We start from the raw sequence: 21,198 nt of genomic DNA on the forward strand, positions 1-21,198 counted from the left end.
ATTGATATTTTTAATCTTATGTATAGTAACCAACATTTTTTTTATAATCTAAATTCTGGTAAGTTACTCATTACTATTTGTTCTTTGATACATATTCTAATATTTTTTTATCTTATTGCATTGTAGACATTCTTAAAAAAGGAAATAAACATTTCCGAAAGCTCGAAAATTAGACAATAGTATACTTTAAAGCCCCAATTTGACTTCAATACCCAAAAAATTTGTGAAATTCGTATTTCCAATCAAGTCAATCAAAATAGGTACTACTTGTATATATATATATATATATATATATATATGAATAGTTTTTGTTAAATATCTCGACCATTTTAAACTCGACAAAATGGTAATGACTTAAATTGTTGCAATAGGGCTTTTCATCGATTGTCATTTGTTTCGAGCTTCTGTCATGTGTCACATAATATTAGGTTTGTTCTAGCAAACAGTTGGTCAGTGAGAGAACATAATACAGTCACCAGTGCTATCCCCTCTACTCGCGCTGGTCGACTATTCGCTGATGGTTTCAAACCGTTTGAAACTGATGCTGGAACAAACCTATTAATATATCTCCGTCATAGAGAAATAAAAACAAGTTATAAAAAAACAAACGTTAGATCTTCAGGTTCTGCTACTTGATTATTATTTGAGACCTTCATATATACTTAGTTTTATCAATATTAACTTGTAGCCCCCTTCTTTTTGCTGCTGCTTCCAATGCCGTGAACGATTGAACCAGGTCCCCCTTTCTTCTTGCTATTATATCGATGTCATCCGCATACGCTAGTATTTGTACACTCCTATTAATAATGGTCCTTCTTGTTGTTATGCCAGATTCTCTAATAGCTTTCTGTAGGGCAATGTTGATTGTCTACAATTGTGTGTCTACAATTTACAAACCAAACGAATGCTGAAAAAGGAAGGTCAAGGGAGATCTATCTCCCTTCCTGCATCTCACTTCCTGCCTGTTCAGTTAGGAGTAATAGGCCTTAATCCCGCGTACCAAAAAAATGTTTATTAATAGCAAGCTGAAAATTTGTTAATAGCTTAACAGTGTCTAGTCGAACAAACGTTTATGTATAAGAACACTGGAACAGTGGAAGTTTTAATTGTGGGACGTGATTTTAATTGTGAAACGTGTCATTCTGACAAGTTTATGATTGTGAAAACTAGCAGGTTGTTTTTAAAAGCAGCTTTACATCAAGGCTATGCAAGTCTCATGCTATGCAAGTCCGTCTTGCATGGCATATTTCTTGCCTAGCCTGCCCTTTTTACATCAGAGCTATTTCTGTGCAATTTTTGATACCACATTTCATTGTTGCCAACAAAAGAAATATACCAAAACATTAACTTTAGATATTTCACTGGGAAATTTCACTCCAACATTAAATATATTCAAGTATAAATCTCAAATTATTATTACTTCAAAAAGACTCTTTTCAGTAAAGTTTTCACTCTAATGGCATATAAAACAACATAATGCTATTCTACACCCTACCAGAATGAAAACAATGGGAACCTTCTCTGGTTACACCTCCGAGGCTTCTACAATTTGCAAGCCATACGGATGCTGAGACTAAGGAAGATGAGGGAATTCTACAATTTACAATTCACGTCCCATCTGCTCATCGCGGTAAAGTTCCAACGAGAATGGTTCCCTTCATACTCCACACAGAGTAAATGTAAATCAAAAATGAATAACCATTTTCAATTTCGTTGCAAAACGAAAACACAGCCGAACCATATTCTAGTCCCATCAGAGAGTGCCGCAAGCACCCCTACCGGTTTCGAAACTTATTAGTCTCTCATCAGGAGGCACATATGCTGCTCTCCCCGAGAAAACCAAAACAAACCCCAGCGTGCAGTCCCGGATTGCAACGAACGAAATGGCATAGATGCCCTAGCGGCAACTGCTAGCAAAAAGACTAAGTTTTCACTCTAATGGCATATAAAACAACATAATGCTATTCTACACCCCACCAGAATGAAAACAATGGGAACCTTCTCTGGTTACACCTCCAAGGCTTCTACAATTTGCAAGCCATACGGATGCTGAGACTAAGGAAGATGAGGGAATTCTACAATTTACAATTCACGTCCCATCTGCTCAGCGCGGTAAAGTTCCAACGAGAACTTCCAATAGAACATTATTACTTCCAATAAATAACATTTAAATTTACACAATAAGGTTAAGTTTTATTCTAAACTGTAAATATTGTTATATTGGCAACATGAAATTTGACAACTTGCATCAAAATAGCATGAAAAATAGAACATGTTTTAATTTTTCGCCTAGCACAGGAATTGCATAGAAATAGCGCGTGGGCATGCGCAGTTGCATGATCTGTCGTGCATGGCTCTTGCCTAGCATGAAAATGGCATAATGTAAAACTGCTTTAAGTTTATTCAATAGCAAACTTTATACAGAGTGGGCCAAAAAAAGAGTCCACCTCGATATGTGGCAGTATTTATTAGATTTTAAGGAAATGAAGACAACAGGTCGATTTTTGATCTAAGGGGAACACATTTTTACGGTACATACATCTGTCATTTGTCAACCCCCTCCCTTCCATTCCCCCACCTCTTATTTTTAAATAGGCAATAGGGGTCGTGTGCTACCTGATTTGAAAGGTTATTCAATTCTCTACTCAGTAATATTAACATTGACATAATTATTTATACAGGGTGTCAAAAAAGGTTATTTTGAATTAAATTAATTGACACAAAAAGAAGAATGTGTGCAATTTATTTAACTCAAAATACATTCTACTACTGAGAGAAAACAGAGAAAAATGTTTATTTGACAAATAAATATTGTTTTTTGCTTAAATTTAATATTCAACCTACCAAGAGGCAGATGGTTGGCAGCTTGAACATTGAAATTAAGCGAAACGCAATGTTTATTTATCAAAAAACATTTTTTTCTGTTTTGTGACAGCAGTAGAATGTATTTTGAATTAAATAAATTACATGCCTTCTTCTTTTTGTTTCAATTAATTTAATTAAAATATTTTTCCGACACGTAGAACACGTTAAATGACAGGAATTACACTGGTGGCGAATAGCAGTCTGATTTTTGCACGGGAGTTTAATGAAAGGGTAACAAATTAATTGGAAATTGTGTCCGACAAAATACATGGGACGTTTTCGTAGTCTGACGTTCGAAACCTGTAACCTGTTCCACAATTAAAACTTCCCCTGTTCCAGTTTTCCCGTACATCAAAGTTTTTTCCTACTAGACATCGTTAAAGCTGGTACGCGGGATCCAGGCCTATAACACCAATTTTATCTCCTTGCAATACCGTCTCCTATCGGAGATTGGCTACCATCACAGTAATTTTAACATTGTTGGCTACAGCTCTAAACAATTGTATTCCACTGCTGAACTGCACCCGTACCACTCCCTAAAATTTCGCAACCAGGAAATCCTTCTACGTCCCACATTTCTCTTTCCCGAGACTTTTCCTTGGATTATGAGCCTTAGCAGAGAGTTTTTCCCCCTTTCATTATGTGGCCTGGATATTCCAGTTGTCACGACTTCGCATTCCTTTCCCTTCAGCAAAACATCTTGATTTGTTACCCTATCTTTCCATGGTATTTTCCAAATTCTCCTATAACACCACATCTCGAATGCCTCAATGTTTTTGATGTTTATCTTTTTCAGTGTCCAAGCTTCCATGCCTAACAACAGTACATACAGAGAAAACATAACACATTATCGTTCTTAATTTCAAATTTATGTTCCGGCAGCATAGGAACTTTTTCATTTTGATAAATGATTGTCTCGCTATTTCTATTCGCCTCTTTATTTCTCTTATCTGGTGGTTAGTATCAATGAACCAAACCCCTAAATATTTTGTAGGACGTAACTCTTTCCACTTGCTTAATATTTATGGTTAAGTTCACATTGATGTATAGTTTCTTCGATACAATCATAAATTTAGACTTTTTGATGTTCAATTTTTGACCATACTCGTTGGTATGAGTGTTTATGTTTTACAGCAAATACTGTAAATTTGCTTGGTTACCTGTTGCTATATAGCGTGTAATCAGCGGATCGTATATTGTTAATTAATTCTCCGTTAATGTTCATGCCAATGTTTTGCTCTAAATAACATTAATAGAAAATAATAATTTCGTTGTAAAACGAAACCAAGACACGTCTTATATTTCAGTTCGTCCAGAGAGTGCCATAAGCACTCTTGGTTTCGTTTTAAAACGAAATTATTATTTTTTAAATATAACTGTTAAAAATATAAATAAAGTAAAATATCATTACGGTATCAAGATAATCTAGAGTACGATTTAAAATATATTAGAGTTAAAGCAAAGAGAAGAGGTGTCAAAGACAGGGGCGACAGGGGGGGGCTTTAAACTTTGATTTAGTCACTTTCTGACTTTCATAATAATTATTTTTAACCGAGTTATTAGGTCTTAAAAATGACCATTTTTGCGTTTTTCAAATTTTAAATTGCTTATAACTCGAAAAACCATCAACTTTAGAGAAAAATTACAAGAGACCTTTTTTGTCAAATTACAACTTGATTAAAAAAAATTGTTGAAAAAAATTCGGACCACTTTTCTCGTGGGCGACTTTTTGAACCTTATTCTGGGGTGTATTACAAATGTGATTATGCAAAAAAATCTCATGGGAATATTTTTTTCAACGAACCCGCCGTTTTTGCCTTGTCTAAACACAAAAAACATTATTTTTCTTGATAAAGTAAGCCATATTTTTGTAAATCTTGGGAAAAATTTAATTAAAGATGAAGTAGTAAATATTTCCAGTAATGATACTTGAATCGTAATCGTAAAATGACACTTAAATCATTGTTCATCTCCCTATACAGGGTGTAAGAAAAATGCAGGTCATAAATTAAATCACATATTCTGGGACTAAAAATAGATAGATTAAACCTAACTTACCTTAGTACAAATGTGCACATAAAAAAAGTTACAGCCCTCGGAAGTTACAAAATGAAAATCGATTTTTTTCCATATATCGAAAACTCTTTTTATTGAAAATGGACAAGTGGCATTCTTATGGCAGGAAAATCTTTAAAAACAATTATAGTGAAATTTGTGCACCCCATAAAAATTTTATGGGGGTTTTGTTCCCTTAAACCCCCCAAACTTTTGCGTAGGTTCCAATTAAATTATTATTGTGGTACCATTAGTTAAACACAATATTTTTAAAACTTTTTTGCGTCTTAATATTTCTTCGATAATTTAGTTTTTATCGAGATGCGGCTTCTTTTTTAATATGTTTACTTAAAAATTTTATGGGAGTTTTGTTCCTTTAAACCCCCCAAATATTTGTATACATTCTAATTAAACTATTATTGTGGTACCATTAGTTAAACACAGTGTTTTTAAAACTTTTTTGCTTCTTACTATTTTTTCAATAAGGCATCTTTTATCGAGATGTGGCTTCTTTTTTAAATTGGTTCAAAACATACCCTATGTCCATTTTCAATGAAAAATCTCGAATAGTTTTCGATTTATTGGAAAAAATCGATTTTCATTTTGTAACTTCAATGCTTAAATATATGCAACGGGGAGTCCGTAATACAAATGTAACTATTTCATTTGTAATTCTAAAAGAAATATATTTCTACTAACCTTTTTAATGTTAATTGTTAATAAATTCCTTTCAAAGTATACTCAAATTTTATTTTTAAACATCTTATTTATTTTAATTTACTATCAAATGATATTCGTATTTATTAATACATTAATATTTATTTTGACTTTGGCGGTTCTATCCAGGTTCTATCAAAAGTAAACAACGTATGCTTTGTCTATTCGTTAGCAGGTGGCGTTAGGAGCAAACATAATAATTTATTGAATGTTCTGAATTCGCTTTATCGAGATTCACTTTGACACTGACGTTAGTAATTTCTTTTTTGGGAAATTCAGTTGTCAGAAGTGACTGGAAATTACTACACAACCAACGCACCTCTCATAGCCAATATTATTAATAGTAAACAGACATAAAAATAACATAAACCTTACGCTAATCAATAATTATTTATTTACACCATTATAATGTATTGATAACAAATGAGAAAAATATTTATTGTACAAAATAAAAATATTTTGTAGAAATAAACTTCACAAAATTTTATGAGATTAGTAGACACTCTAAGTTGTACGTTTCCTATTCCGAATGTGTCAAATTGAATCTCGGTAGAGCGAATTCAGTTTATAACATAATTTGTTTAAAATCTAAATAATAAATAAATAATAAAATTCCTTTATTCAATTTTAAAAATATTATGTTAATATTCATATCGTATCGTTAATATATCGTTAATATATTGTAATTTGTTTAAAACATAAATAATAAATAATAAAATTATCCAGGAGTTATTGTCCAGGGCCAGGACAAACAACATTTCCGCTTGCTGTGAAGTCTTAGTTTTTAAGATTAGATTTCCTTTTTATTAAGCCCGGACCTGTAACATGTTTACAAATTAGAGAACGGTATGACAATTTGACAGCACATATTTTTCATTGACGGAAGTACGCAGGCGGAACAAAAAATGGAGGGAAGTTAAAATTCAAATATTCAACAATTTTTTAAGAAATCAAGCATTACAGAAATATTAATTCAAGTACTCCTATCTATTTGCAAATTTCTAAATGTCAAAATAAGTAATGAGTCGATTAAATTCTATTCGAATGTAAAATATCTTCTTTGTTACAACTATTACGCATTCGCCGTAGCTTCAAGTACGCCATGTTGATTCGACTGTTTATTGTTTGCGGCGCCCCGCTCCCGTTGTTCTAGCTTAAACGAAAATATTTCAAACTTACGACAATTCCAGACATAATAACCCTTGGAAATTTGATATGTGTAAATTAAAGAGTGTTTTGTGTTATATGTTCAGCCTACCGTGCGAAATAATTCGTTAAATTTACAAAAAATCAGATGAAAACCTCTACAATGGCTACCTCCGCGTCCCCCCGAACAACTATAAATTGACAGTGAAAATGTTCACGTGATTTTTAAAACTTATTTGACAATAAACAATGTTGATTTTATTGTAAATAAATATAGAACCAATATTTAATTTGGATAATTATGAATTCTGATAATCAGAATGTTCTACCAACTGTGCATAGTGCTCCAAACACAGAGGTAAAGTTTTTAATTAATTAAATAAATTAATAAAAATTAAGATAAGTAGTTGGGGTTTGGATGAATTTGTTTATTTATATTCTAATAATCAATACTTATTAGAGAGTAACAGTGATTCATCGAGGTCCCCAATGAAATAAATGTCATTCATAAAAATCGACTGTCTTTGTAGTTATTTTTTCCTAAAAACTCTGGTTTATTTGCTTTAAAAATTATGAAAGTCTAAAGACTGACTCTCGTAGTATACCGGGTGGGTAAAAAAAAATATGTATGTGTACTTTGATTTCCGTTATAAAAAGAGACAAAAGAGCTGGAAATAAAAGGGACAGGGATTAGAAGAAAGAGAAAAGGAAAAATCTAGTCAACAGAAGGTGAATTTTATAAACAATGAAAGGGATATTTTTTTTTTGAAATTATGCTATACCTCGTTTTTAAACTAGGAGTAATTATAATATTGTTGTTTGTTTGGGTTTATATGACTGCGGACACTAAATCCATTCGCCAAAATTATAATAAATTATAACAGGAAATAAAACTACTAGAAGAAACAAAACAAAAGAAATATCAGAAAATTGGAATTGACAAAATAATAAAAAATACTTCAATTAATTAAAAAGTGAAACAATGTTGACAGATTATTGAGAGGTTGAAGAGTAGAATAACTGGTTTTGAAATCTCCATCTAAAGATGTTTCATCAACAAGTGTAGTCTTTCTAGTCTGGTGTTTTTTAATAGTACCTACATAATTAATAAAATACAATAGTATTCTGGGTTTTAACCCAAAAATTCTCTCTCTGAAATGCAGTCTTCCTAGTACAACTACAGTACAACCTGCCATATCCGGACGGTTCTGCGATGTCCGGATCTACTGAAATCTACCGAGAAAGGCAGTCCTGCTGTTGGACAACGTACTAACAGAAGAACTAAAAGATTGTGAAATAATGTATTATAGACTCTATAAAACGTGTCTATCGACGAAAGTTATTGATGGCGTTGATTACTGGAATGTATGAAGGAGAAAACGTTTCAGAGACTGTAAAAGAAGTAGTGGTCTTGATATCTGGATTTTTTCATATCTGTATCGGTCTGTCGCCAGATTGATCCGGATATGGCAGGTTTGACTGTAGTTAATCCTAGGTTTAACCAGTCTTTGGACTTACCCCAAAATAAATTCCATTTTTTGCCTTTGACTGAAGCTTTTTAGTTAACACATTCACGGTCATGACTGCATATGAAGTCATTTACTCCATAAGAATAAGTGTATACAATGACAGCATGTCCATGAATGTGTTAAACATCGAAAGAAAAATAATTTGTTTTCGACTTTGTCTAGATGATCCCAGAAGTGGCTGATAGACTAGATCAAATGTCAATCTGTAGGTACTGTACTTGTAACCAGTGGCGGCTCGTGATTTTTACAATAGGGGAGGCTATACCTAACTGTAAAATATCTAGACAATTTTGCAATAGTAAAAAAAATCTGCCAAGGAAATCTAATTTAAGGCCCCATTTTTTTGACCATTTTTTATTTACATTTTATAATTTCATCATAATTCATAATTTCATAATATCACATCATTTTAAAAATAGTTAGTCAAATTGTAAAAGTGTATTACAGTGGAACCTCGATTATCCATCTCTCCATTAATCGTCACCTCTGTTAACTATCAGGGTACATACACAAGTTTTATTGACTACATAAGCAAAAACTTTAATGTAAAAAAAATAAAAAAAAGTTAATTTGATTTATGATGAGGACACAAACGGCTATCCATTGCTGACAGATAAAAAAATCGTTGAAATGGCAACAAAGGCGAACCAAACAGATTTAGAAGCTGATAAAGACTTGGAATTTGACTGTAGCTATATTGATGAACCTATTGTAACTGACAAAGGTTTGCGTAGACTTAGCCTAAAAATTGGAACAAAGGCAAAATTTTCATGTTTTTTGTTACGGAACAAACAAAAAGTGTAGAAATGTTTAAAACAATTGAAAAAAAAATTATAAAATATGGAAAATTTAAAACTAGCCAGATTAAAATGCTATCAAAGTACAAAATACCTTTAGTTATTATAACATATATAAACAAATTATAAATACCATTCATTATTTTCGCATTAAATTATACAAAAATAAATAATATTGTAAAATGGCCAAAAATTCATTGTTTGGAAAAATAAGTCCAGCGCGCTTGCACACAATATAGGATATTCTGATCATGTTCAATGTTGCCAAATGTACATTTGTGTTTTTCGGAGTAACTATTGAACTTAATATTAATAAAAGTTATGTATTATTATGAGTTTTTTTTGGGATTACATAATTATTCGATTAAACTTTCATCATTAAATTGTATGTTCTGTTTTATTTATTAAAAAGAACTCATAATAAAAGTTTCTTCTCAGAATTAGATTATTAATGTTTCGGCCAATATCAGCCGCAAAACTGAACATGCTGATATTATTCTTTGAACAAAAGGTAACTAGCATCTCATTCCACGTGCTAAAATAAGAAATCTCTTCAAAATACCAAATATTCTTTCAAACAAAATTATTATTCTTGAAGCAATTTGTATGTACCAATGTCCTTAAACAGTTGAGGACTGTAGGTATATCCATTATTCCCCAATAATACATTCTCCAGAAATTCCCCATTTTATATATATTTCTATATACCCATAATATGCAAAAGTATTTAACAATTCCTAAAATAGTACATACCTATTTCTAATTGCACTTCCATATTTTAGGATGAGTTTTATGAGTATTCTTTAAATGCCAAAATAAAAACTTAATGTTTTACTTTTTTCAATGATCTTGTTTTCACTTTTTTCTTGTATCTTATTACAAGTATGTATCCTTTATTTTACGCTTGCAAAAAGTCTAGTACATACTGGAATTGGTAATTTCGCAATAAACAATAATTTCGAAAGATGTGGCAACATTGCTTCAAAAAAGTATGCAATACGCATACGCACGTTATTGACAGCAATTAAAATGGTGGATGCGGTTTGAAATTGATGTCAAAATATCAGTTTTTTGAATGAGAAATACAGAAAAACTATAGCTCAGCGCGAAAAAATGTATAGAATGAAAAGTGAATAAAAAGTCGTCAAAAATATACTCTGCAAATTTCGGACCAGTCCGAGTAGCCTTACTAATGTAGCAATTTACAGAATTTTCATTTTTTTAATGTTCTGTTAACCGTCTTTTCGATTATCCGTCATACTCTTGGTCCGGTGCCCTGACAGATAATCGAGGTTCTACTGTACCAAAGTTTGTGTCATTTATTTGTTAACAATTCTATCTCTGTAAGTAGATATGCATATCAAAATAAATACAGATTTGAACTTTTGCAGTCCATACAGGCTGAAGATTCACATTTTTTAAGATACTCAACGGTTTTTTTTAATTCTAAAAATGGCTTACTGCGAATCCAAAAACACAGTAAATTACTGATATTTTGCTTTGCATTACAGATATCGGAAAAGGTTATTTGTACAAGTTGTTCCAAATATTATTCTAACCCCACATACTAAATTTCATCACAAAATTCGCACTTTTAGTTTTTTCATTATTTATAGTCAGGATTCTAAAATTGGAGAGGAGGCTGCTGGCCGATCAGCCGCCCTTGCCCAATCTCCGGGCAGGGTGTGAGTTAAACTATAACGCAGCTCTAAGGAGACTGGGTCTCCGTAAACGCTACTGGGCTGCGCAGAGCATTAGTAAGTGAGATTTTCCGGCCGCTCCAGTTTTAGGATCCTGACTACAAATAATGAAAAAACTGAAAGTGCGAATTTTGTGATGAAATTTGGTATGTGGGGTTAGAACATTATTTGGAACAACTTAATCAAATAACTTTTTCCGATATCTCTAACGCAAAGCAAAATAGCAAAGTATACAAAACAGTGTAGCATATGTGTAAAAAATTTATGGGGAGGCTAAGCCTCCCTTGCCTCCTTTGACCAGCCACCACTGCTTGTAACATGTTTACACTTTAGTCCATGGTTTTTTACCTGTGCATCATCATTTAAAGCATATAAAATAAGTCAGAAATTTACTCCATGCAACAGTAAATGACAGAAAGTGGCTACTGCTCCAATCACATATTATATTATAAAATCTGACCTTATCAAACAAATAGAATGTAAAATGTTCTTTTAATATCATTAGTTACTTAATAATAAATAAATAAACAATTTATAAAAAAATACAGTAATACCGTCTTTTTACAGCGTCTTTCAAGTCTTCTTAGATATAAAAAAAATCCCTTTATAAAAGTAACAAACACCCACTCCATTAAACAAAACTGTAGATAAGAAATACAAAATATTTATCCAACGCACATCTGTAGACCTGTCTTTGTTCACATTTAGAAAACTTTATTGTGGTCTCGTTAGGCCCATTCTAGAGTTTGGATCAGTTGTATGGTCCCCATCATACAACTGTTACATTGAACATATTGAAAGAGTCCAAAATAAATTTTTGAGGGTAGCAGCTTATAAGAGTGGATACAGGAGAGAGGAATATGACTATCAGTGGGTAAGAGATAGTCTAAATTTACCAACACTTGAGTCAAGGAGGACATTGTTAGATTTATGCTTCCTACACAAAGTTACAAAGTTATTAATGCTTTCATAGATTGTCCTCAATTGATATCACTTTTTAGTCTTAAAGTTCCTAGTAGAAGCAACAGACAATCAGAAATCTTTTCAGTGCCATTTCACCACACTAATTTTGGTATAAATGAACCAACTACACGATTGGTTCGGAGTGCTAATAGCCTGCCAAGACAAATGGATATTTTTGACTCCAAAATTGGTTTGTTCAAAAAACAACTAAGGGGTATCTTACAATAAGTTTGTTGTAGTTCTGTATTGTTCTTACAATATGTTTGTTTGTATTATTCTGATGTGTTTATTATTTTAATAATTTATTATTGTTGAGGTGTAACTTGTAAAAGTCTTGTTGTGTGTAAAACTTGTAAATGGATGCCGTAAATAAATAAATAAATAAAATCGCTGATTCCGTGTGAAAAGTCCAAATATGTATAATACATTGGATGAGCAATAGTGTGTGGGTGGTAATTATATCTCGTCGATAACTAAACAATCGTGTGGCGCTCAAATAATGAACTGATAAGATTTTAAAATCGCATATCAAATAACAAATCAACAAAATTTAAAAATCACGTAACTCTGGGTTCGCGTAAGTTGGGGTAGCGTAAGTCAAGGTATTACTGTATATAAAAATATTTTTGTCATTTCTTTGACTTTTGCGGAAACTTAAACAAAACCATTCCTTAACTGTGTGAATGAGGTTAGCTTTGTATGTAAATTTACCATAAAATTTCAAACTTCATTATAAAGTTAGTTAAGAAAACAGCTATTATAAATAACTATGTACAGTATACTCTCTCTATAACAAATACAGGTATTACGAGGTTTAGCTTATAACAAGGTACATTAGGTGTTCCATGAAATTCCTATTGAACTATACTGCCGTCCTAAGCCAAAAAGACGCATCTCAATATTTTAAGTTGTTGAGTTATTGCGATTTATCGGTTTTTTATTACAAGCACTCGTATAGATGTTTAATTTTATTACCAATTTTTAGGCACTATGGAGTTAAAATGTGTCTTTTTCGCTTAAGAAATAGGTTAAACATTGTATTTGGGGTCCTTAAGAACCATAATGTAAAAATCGAAAAATTTTGAGATACCCCCTTTTGGCTTAGGATGGCAGTATAATCCTCTATAACGAGGCATATTTGGTTATAACGAGGGAAAATGAGATCAAATAACATGTTTCTTTACCTGTTTTTTCAAGGTGATGGCTATAAATTATTTATATCCCAGGTGCCTGTATACAAAAATGCCTAAAATCTGTGTGCTTATAGAGGCCAGTGATGTAATAAACTCCACTGCCAATAAACTTCTTCCTGTTTATCTACTGACTCTTTTAAAAGTGCCATTCAAACAATATTTAGCATCTTATAATATTGCTCGGAATGGCTTCACTATAGGAAGTTAATGTCTTAGAAAACTACATAATATTATTCATACACAATAAGAGCCGCTGTACTGGACACATAGGAACATTCATAGGCGTAACCAGGGGGGGGTTTTGGGGGTTGTAACCCCCCCCATTGGGATGTACTTTGAGCTCTATACGCTTAACACCATACCCCTCAGAGACCTTCCAGTAGTTGTAACCCCCCCCTTTCAGGTAGTTGTAACCCCCCCCTTAGGATCATCCTGGTTACGCCTATGGGAACATTGAGCTATTACGACCCTTTACTTGTTGCAATGTTTATTTTTATGTCAAGTGACGTTTAGAATGTCAGAAATTGTATAGAAACTGAACATTAACATAGAAAGTTGACAAATAATAGATCAGCTGTATTAAATCCAGCTGATTTAATTTTGATGTTTATAGTTGTCATTTTCTTAAAGTTGTAAAAACTTTATGTACTATTCTTGGTGTTTGAATAAAATTATTTTAAAACAGGGTAATAATACTATTAACTATGTATTTTTTGCATCAAAAAACACTTATTTTGAATAGTTTCTTGACAGAAACATGACAGGGATGAAAGTCACATCTGTGAATGGACCGGATTAGCCCATAAGCATAGCAATTAGGTACATACCCATCTAGTATGGTGACTCTTACTGTAATATGCACAATATTGTTGTTGTTCGATATAACGAGATCCGCCTATAATGAGGTAATAAGTCTGCCATTTCAGTTCTCGTTATAGTCAGAGGGAATCTACTGTATGACTAAGGGCCGGTATATCAACAGCTACTTAAGCTTTTGCTTAGCTAAGCCTGTGTCAAAAGTTAAAGAAAAGCTTAAGCTGGGTGCCATATTTACATCATTTCCATCAAACTGGTCTTCAACTGTCAAGTTAATTGGTTTGGTACCTCTGAATATGTCAAAATGCCAGAACTAACTGTTCTTTGGTAAAAACCACTACCTTATTTAATTTTATCTTGTCATCTTTATCTATCTAATTTTTACTTCACTTAATTTTGTGTACATCGTACATGTGTTGTTAGTATAATATTGCATATTGTCTATATTTTCTCTGGTTATATGTTTTATTGTTATTTTGCATAAGGGCATACGCAATAGAAGATGCGTCTTTGTAATTTTGTTTATTGGATATACTTATTCCTGAAAATGTCAAATTGGAATGTAAGTTTACTTTTGTAAAAATAAATATACCAAGCATTGTAGAAATAAATAATTTTTATGTGCCTGTACACCTCCCAAATGGAGTAAGAATTTTATTTTAATAATCGTTAATAATCAAATAATAACGTTATTACGCAAAAGTTGGTTTTCAAAATAACTATAATTATTAATCTGTAGAAATAACCTCAAAAACAGAAAACAAATTTTAAGCAAAGGCTTAAACCAACTCCCGCGCTAGCTTAAAATTATTTGGTTTAAGCCTATGCTTAAGCCTCAAATTGAAGTGGAAATACAGGCATCTAAGTTAAGCTCAGGCTTAAAGTAAGCTTTGGCTTAAGTGCGGTTGGAAAAACCGGCCCTAATAATTGCTGTAGTTATGTTTTGATAGGTGTGAGAAAAAAATTGGTGATGGCACATCAAGGCTTAATTACTTGGGCAGTAGAAATAGATAATAATTGTATTTTATTACTGTTAGTATCTGAAAATAAGCAAGAATTTTTGTTTTATAGGCACTTTCTCACAGGAGTCCTGCCACCACTTCAGTACCTACAGACTTAAGAGTTAACACAACGGCTCTGAATGCAGTTGCTCTAAGTAATGTAGCTAAGTACTGGGTGCTGACTAATCTTCTGCCAGGACCAATTCCCCAGGTCTCTGTCTATGGATTACCAGGAGCAACTAGAGAAAGTCAAGGAAAGATATCTCAAGTAAGTAATATTGGTGTATGATCAATTTTTTGTATGAATATTTCTTTTAAAACAATATTATGACAAATTCTAATATAATAAAACATTTGCCGGGCTTTCCCTTACAACCACAATTGGGTATAGAAATATTACAAAAAAAAAGAATGTGTGTACTTTGTATGCATCTAAGAAGTTATACTTCTATTTTTATGATTTCAACCTAACAAATATATTTTAAACATTTTAATTGTATTTTATTTAAATATTAAACTAATTTTAATACTTAAAATAATACCAAAAATTTTAAATAACGTTAATACACAATTTTTATGAACTGGAGCGTCCCAGCAATTGCCCTTGAGGAATCGTAAGAAATCTAAAAAATGTCAGATTTTCTACACAATTTTAATAGAAGTGTAACTTCTAACATGCATACAAAGTACAACCATATTCTTTTTTTTAATATTAATAAGTTCAAAAATATATATAAAAACTATTTAAAAAGTCAGTACCTACAACTATAAACTCACTTTTGTCTTTGTTCTCACAACTTTTAAAACACAACTTAACAACCATAACCATAATAATAAAAATCACAACACATTCTTTAACCACAGCCGCCACAATCAGAACAAACATATAACTGATCTGCACGTAACACCAACAATTTTGATGTATTCGCGGACATTTACATTCATTCCCAATCGCGCCTAAAGAAGTATAACTTCAAAAATAATCAGTATTTATTAAGGACTTCAAAACATAAAAAATATGCAGTGTCCCATTTGAAATAAGAAAGTTCATTAGATTTCCACAAAAACAGAAAATTTGACAATGCAAATACAGTAGAACCCCGAAAATCCGAACTAATTGGGGGACAGCCTGTTCGGATTCTGAAAAGTTCGGAATATCCGAAAGTTAGCCTAACTAGTGATTCAAAGCTTTCATTGTCGTTGATTTTGAGTCGCAAAACGTTTTCGTAAGACTGTGGACAATATTTTTGGACTCAAGTTGACTATGAGAGAATCGAAGTAAGTTTATGTTTAACCTTTATAAGTAAGTCTGGCTAATTGGTTTATGCCAAAGCCAATTATAAATAAAAAAAACCTTTATAAGCATTACATATTAAAGTACGTCTTCATTTTTAACAAATTTTAAATGCCAAAGTTCTACTAATCCTACATTGTTACATTTTCTCGTTTTACTCTGTATAATTAACATTTTTGTAAGTTTTTGTTTTGAATTTTTTAATTTCTTTCACTTTCCGTTGGTTCAGATTTGCTGAACGTTCGGATTAGCGGGGTTCTACTGTACCACCATAATATCAGCTGTATCACAAGACCCTTACACACCAAAATTTATAAGAATCGTACAAGCTGTTTTAGAGATACTTGAGGCATTCTAATATTATTATTATTATATATATAATATATAGGCATTCTTACATTCTGAAAAAGAAACAATAAATAAAATAAGTTATATAACACACTATGGAAAGATCAATGTTAGGTATGTGTTAGCATCAGAACTAAAGTTACAGGTTTTGAAGATCAGGTTCTAACAATGGAAATTCCATGTGACTGGTCAATGGAAGTGATAAATTTTATTAATCTCAATAGAATCCTAAAAAAATGGTAAACTTCGCGCAACTTTTATTTATATAACGGCTTTATAGAAACTAACTTCTTTGCAGCAAAGTGCAAATATTACATACGAATGCTGCACTTTAAAACGCATTTTGATTTTTGTCAATAGGACATTCTGGTCAAAATGACATTCAAAATCGCCAGTCGCTTCATGCATTGTTTCTGAGAGAATGGAAACTTTTAATCATACTACAAGTATTGCTGAAAATGTTGTTCATTCAAATCTAAGCACACACACTAACTCTTCTTTACTACAAACAAAACAAAGTTTACATTGAACATGTGAAACCATACATGGCACCTCATTCAGGATGGTAACTACACTAGTACCGGTCTTTAGAAATAAGAGATTCCATTTCCTGCTTAAATTGCTATTTTTTCGACTGCTTATATCATTTAGGTAATACATATGTATTGTTTTGATTCTACTTATTTTCTATAATATGTAAGCATTTTAAAAATTACACTTATGTACCTTTATTTTCTTTAATTATTATTATATTATAATAACTCTTTGATTGGACTAGCTCAAATTAATAAAATTATCTCAGGGTTTTGCGTCATCCAATCGCAGAATTGCAAAACCAATACTCAGAAAAAACTCATGAAAAAAATAAAAATCGAAAGTAAAATATAACCGTATATTAAAAATAATTTGATTATACCAAAGAATTAAACACAAATTTTAATAATAGGCTAAACTGTAGAAACAGACAATCTATGAAATGATTATGCAAATTAATTGAAACGAATATGACAAATACCGCAAATTATTTAAAATATAAATTATCCAGTATTGATACAAAAATGAATTATAACTGGTCAACAAAAGTCAATTTAAAAAAAAATTACGAAATTGTTTATGTAAAAGTTTAGGTCCAATTACACTGGAGTCTTTATGGAGACGTCAGTCGATGATACCAAAGAAAATCGAAATCCACGCACCAGAGAATATTGATATAGAGAAATCTAAGTTTGAATACCTTGGTACAGCTGCTAGCTCTTGTCGTCACTGAATTTACTGTTAACTTAAAAAAAACTTTTACTTAGTACTTTGTGTTTACGGGTGCCTATAAGGCTTTAATTAACGAAGACCGGCACTTTTTAACTTCTCCTTCAAAACTAACTTCCCTTTCAGCTGTCGGAAATACACTCTACCGTCTTCTCCCTTGCCAAAAACTGTCTTGGCTGATTTCCCCTTCCATCAATCACATCTCTTCAGTTCTATTGGCCAACACCCATCGACCTCTTCTTCATATCTCACAGTATCCCAATTACCAATTGTCATTACTTTTCATATTTTCTAAGAAATCGGAAATTACGACTCTTTCCAAATAGTTCTGGTAAACTCCGATAACAAAACGTATACTCTTTCGTATACAAACGCTTTCGCCGCGAATTGTTCTAGAAGCACTCTCTATTGAATTTAATCGCACTGGTAACATGATAAACAATTGTCCAAAATTCATAGAATTATTTTACCATTATTAAAAGAGAAACTTATAATATCTAACAATACAATACTGATAATTTCAATCGGTACCTATTTTACAGGGTGAATGAAAAAATTAAATATTTTAAAAATGAACTATTCTAACGTAATACAAATTGACAAATTTTATGCATACAAATTATGATACAATTAAATAGTTAGATGTTCTTCTTCTTCCTCTCTGCCTTTATTTATCTATGACAGTATATATGGTTCATTCCACCAACATACATCTGTTTTGGATTATCGCGACAACAAATATTTCAGTGTGCAACATAAGTACGAAAATAAATGGCTCTAATAATTATTCCAATAAACAGCAATGCAATTTGCAATTTATTTTCGTTCTTCATATTTTGCACAATAAAATATTCGTTGTCGAAATAATCCAAAACAGACGTATATTCGTGGAATAGGGTATATATGGTTTGAAAAGGTCTTCAGAAGAATTTCATCGAAAAGCGAAATAAGAACCAGAATTCTGAGATTAAAAATATTGTTCCACAATCACCAACCTCCAATCTTGGGAGTAAATCAAAAAAAAAAATATTTATGTACAATAATTTATTACACCCAAATTATTTACGATGGAGGCATTTTTAATAATTGCCAATTATTTTGTTATCTTAGGATGCTGTACTTAGCCAACACAGTTTTCTTCAAGCAGATCCACTACTCATTCAACAACATACTCAGATTCCAGTTAGCATTGCCACCTCACAACACCAAGGTAACCTTGGATTATCTGCAAGTGCAGTTCATCTTGAGAATGCTCACAATGTATCTAGTCATCATACCAGTGAAAACTTGTCATCACAAACTGCTAACCAATTATCCAGAGATATAAGGGTGAGTATTCATATGAATAATAATAATCATTACTAATATTATACTTTCTTTGGATATTTTATTCAGCACTTCCTGTATATAGACAATCAGCCCTGTGATGGATGACCGAAGTTATCCTGTAGTTAAGTTATAATCCTCGAATTGGTGTGATGTATCATATTTAACTTAACTACTTGCATTATTTCTTGACAGTTCTTGAGTTATCTGATATTTATATGAGATAATTCTGTAGTTATGTTAAGGATTGTAAGGTTAGGTTTAAGTTTTGATTTGTTTTTAGATAGAAATCAAGTGAATATTTAACGTAGAACGCTGATTCAGGTCCAGGTTGTCCCAGGACTTTGTGCGGCATTTTATTTTTAATAAATCAAATTTAATATCAAAATATAAAGAAGCACAAAATTATCAAAAACATATACCTAAGATAACAATTAAAAACACGTAGGTAATAAAATTAAAACAATATTAAAAATTAAACAGAAAGCTAATAATTTAAAAATAGAAGGGTAATGAAATTTTAAAAATTATATAAAAATCAAATCGAGAGATACAAATTGAAGTTTCTATTTTATAAACCTCCAAAACCAAGACACGTTAAATGTTACGAGGAGCACTCCCGAATCGTAATTTACAATGTACCTATATACATTGTAAATCCCAAATCATGATTTCCAAAGTTTATACATTGTAAATTAGGATTCGGGAGTGCTTATAGTAGCATTTACCATGTCTTGGTTTGTTTATTTCTACTGCATCTTGAATGCTTATAAGATGCATTTCACTGGTCAAAGTTATCAGTCTTTACTGCAAATTATTCGACTTGACTCATTACAGAGTTGTCGTCAACATAAAGATCTTTGCTTCTTATATAACTTAATTCATTGTCATAAATTCTGTATCTCACTCTTAAGAGCACACAGTATCGATCAACAGATAGCAACAAACGCAGTCCAATATTGCGAAAGTTCTGCGAACTTTCAAAAGTGAGGCAACAGTGCGTCGGTAATTCGACACTGACAGTGACGTTTATACTATCAAAAACAATAATTTTTATACACATACGCGCGAAATGTTGCCAAGTCAGTGACGTTCGATTTAGTGTTATAAAAAAATCGATTTTTAGTAGTTCCAATGTGACACAAAATCTAGGCACGGGATAAAAAAGTTTATTTGAAGAAAGTGTATTTTTTTGTCTTTCTTAATGGCGGTACAGGCTCCTTTTTTAAATATTTTATTTAGTTATAGAGTAATTTCCACATATATGTACTAACATATTTCTGAAATTGGACTCTGTACCGCCATTCTTTATTATATTACGAATATGTGTACCAAGTATCACGACAAAATATTCAAAATTAGAGCCGCAATCTTGGAACGCGTTTGTTGCTACCTGTTGATCGCTACTGTTTGCTCTTAAATATAATTGGTCTACGTGTACCTTCAAGAACCACCCGTTTTGTGACCACCTTCCACAAAGTCATTAACCGTACAAACTATGGTTCAAGTTCCTATCTCTGTAAAACTATTAAATTAGCAAACACGTTATCTCCGCATGTTGATTTCTTTATGAACGACTTTACTGCGTTTTCCACACAATTACATTTATATTTAACTGTTATTGTCTTTGTTCTAAGATAAGTTGTATTTGTCAATTGCAAAATGTTTTAGATATTTAGATTTTATTACTTTATATATCTCTCAATTGTTAAATGAGAGCAAGTAATTTTATTTTTGTTTATTAAGTATTTACCAATTTTGTACTAGATATTATTTTGAATTGTTTTTCTAGTTTGTGTGGCATTTTAATTGTATTACATACTAATGGACTTCGGCCCGTCAATAAATAATAAATAGATAAATTTAGTATAAGTACTTCTTTCTATCTACTTTTACGATTCACCACCGAACCACACCGAACAGCGAACAGCTGTTCGGTCATCGGTAGCCGGTAGGTAGGTATACCAACTTCTCGTGATTCTCTTTCTCGCTCCAACTTTTACTGATTCTACGTAAGGTTCTCTTTGTAGACAACTTAATATTTTCTTCCGTCTTGTCCTTCTATAAAGTAAGAAATAACTAATAAGGGTGGATGATCCATCACACCGAATTTACGTTTTATAGTTATGGAGATAGTTACAGTCGGAAAAATGAAAGAATACCCATGAACGAACATATAAAACAC

General features: G+C 31.8%; 1 protein-coding gene across 2 annotated transcripts in view; it reads left to right on the top strand.

Annotated features, from left to right (window-relative positions):
- Positions 1 to 6,364: 6,364 nt before the first annotated feature.
- LOC114332614 (zinc finger protein 271-like) overlaps positions 6,365 to 21,198 on the top strand; it is a 100,698-nt gene continuing 85,864 nt past the window's right edge. For both annotated transcript variants that reach the window (XM_050646823.1, XM_050646824.1), the window contains exons 1-3: positions 6,365 to 7,141; positions 14,853 to 15,050; positions 18,798 to 19,016. In XM_050646823.1, the coding sequence (XP_050502780.1) occupies positions 7,085 to 7,141; positions 14,853 to 15,050; positions 18,798 to 19,016 (474 nt within the window). In that variant the 5' untranslated portion in view covers positions 6,365 to 7,084. The remainder of the gene's footprint in view (positions 7,142 to 14,852; positions 15,051 to 18,797; positions 19,017 to 21,198) is intronic.

This window comes from Diabrotica virgifera, chromosome 3, assembly GCF_917563875.1.
Source record: "Diabrotica virgifera virgifera chromosome 3, PGI_DIABVI_V3a".
Taxonomy (NCBI): Eukaryota; Metazoa; Arthropoda; class Insecta; order Coleoptera; family Chrysomelidae; genus Diabrotica; species Diabrotica virgifera.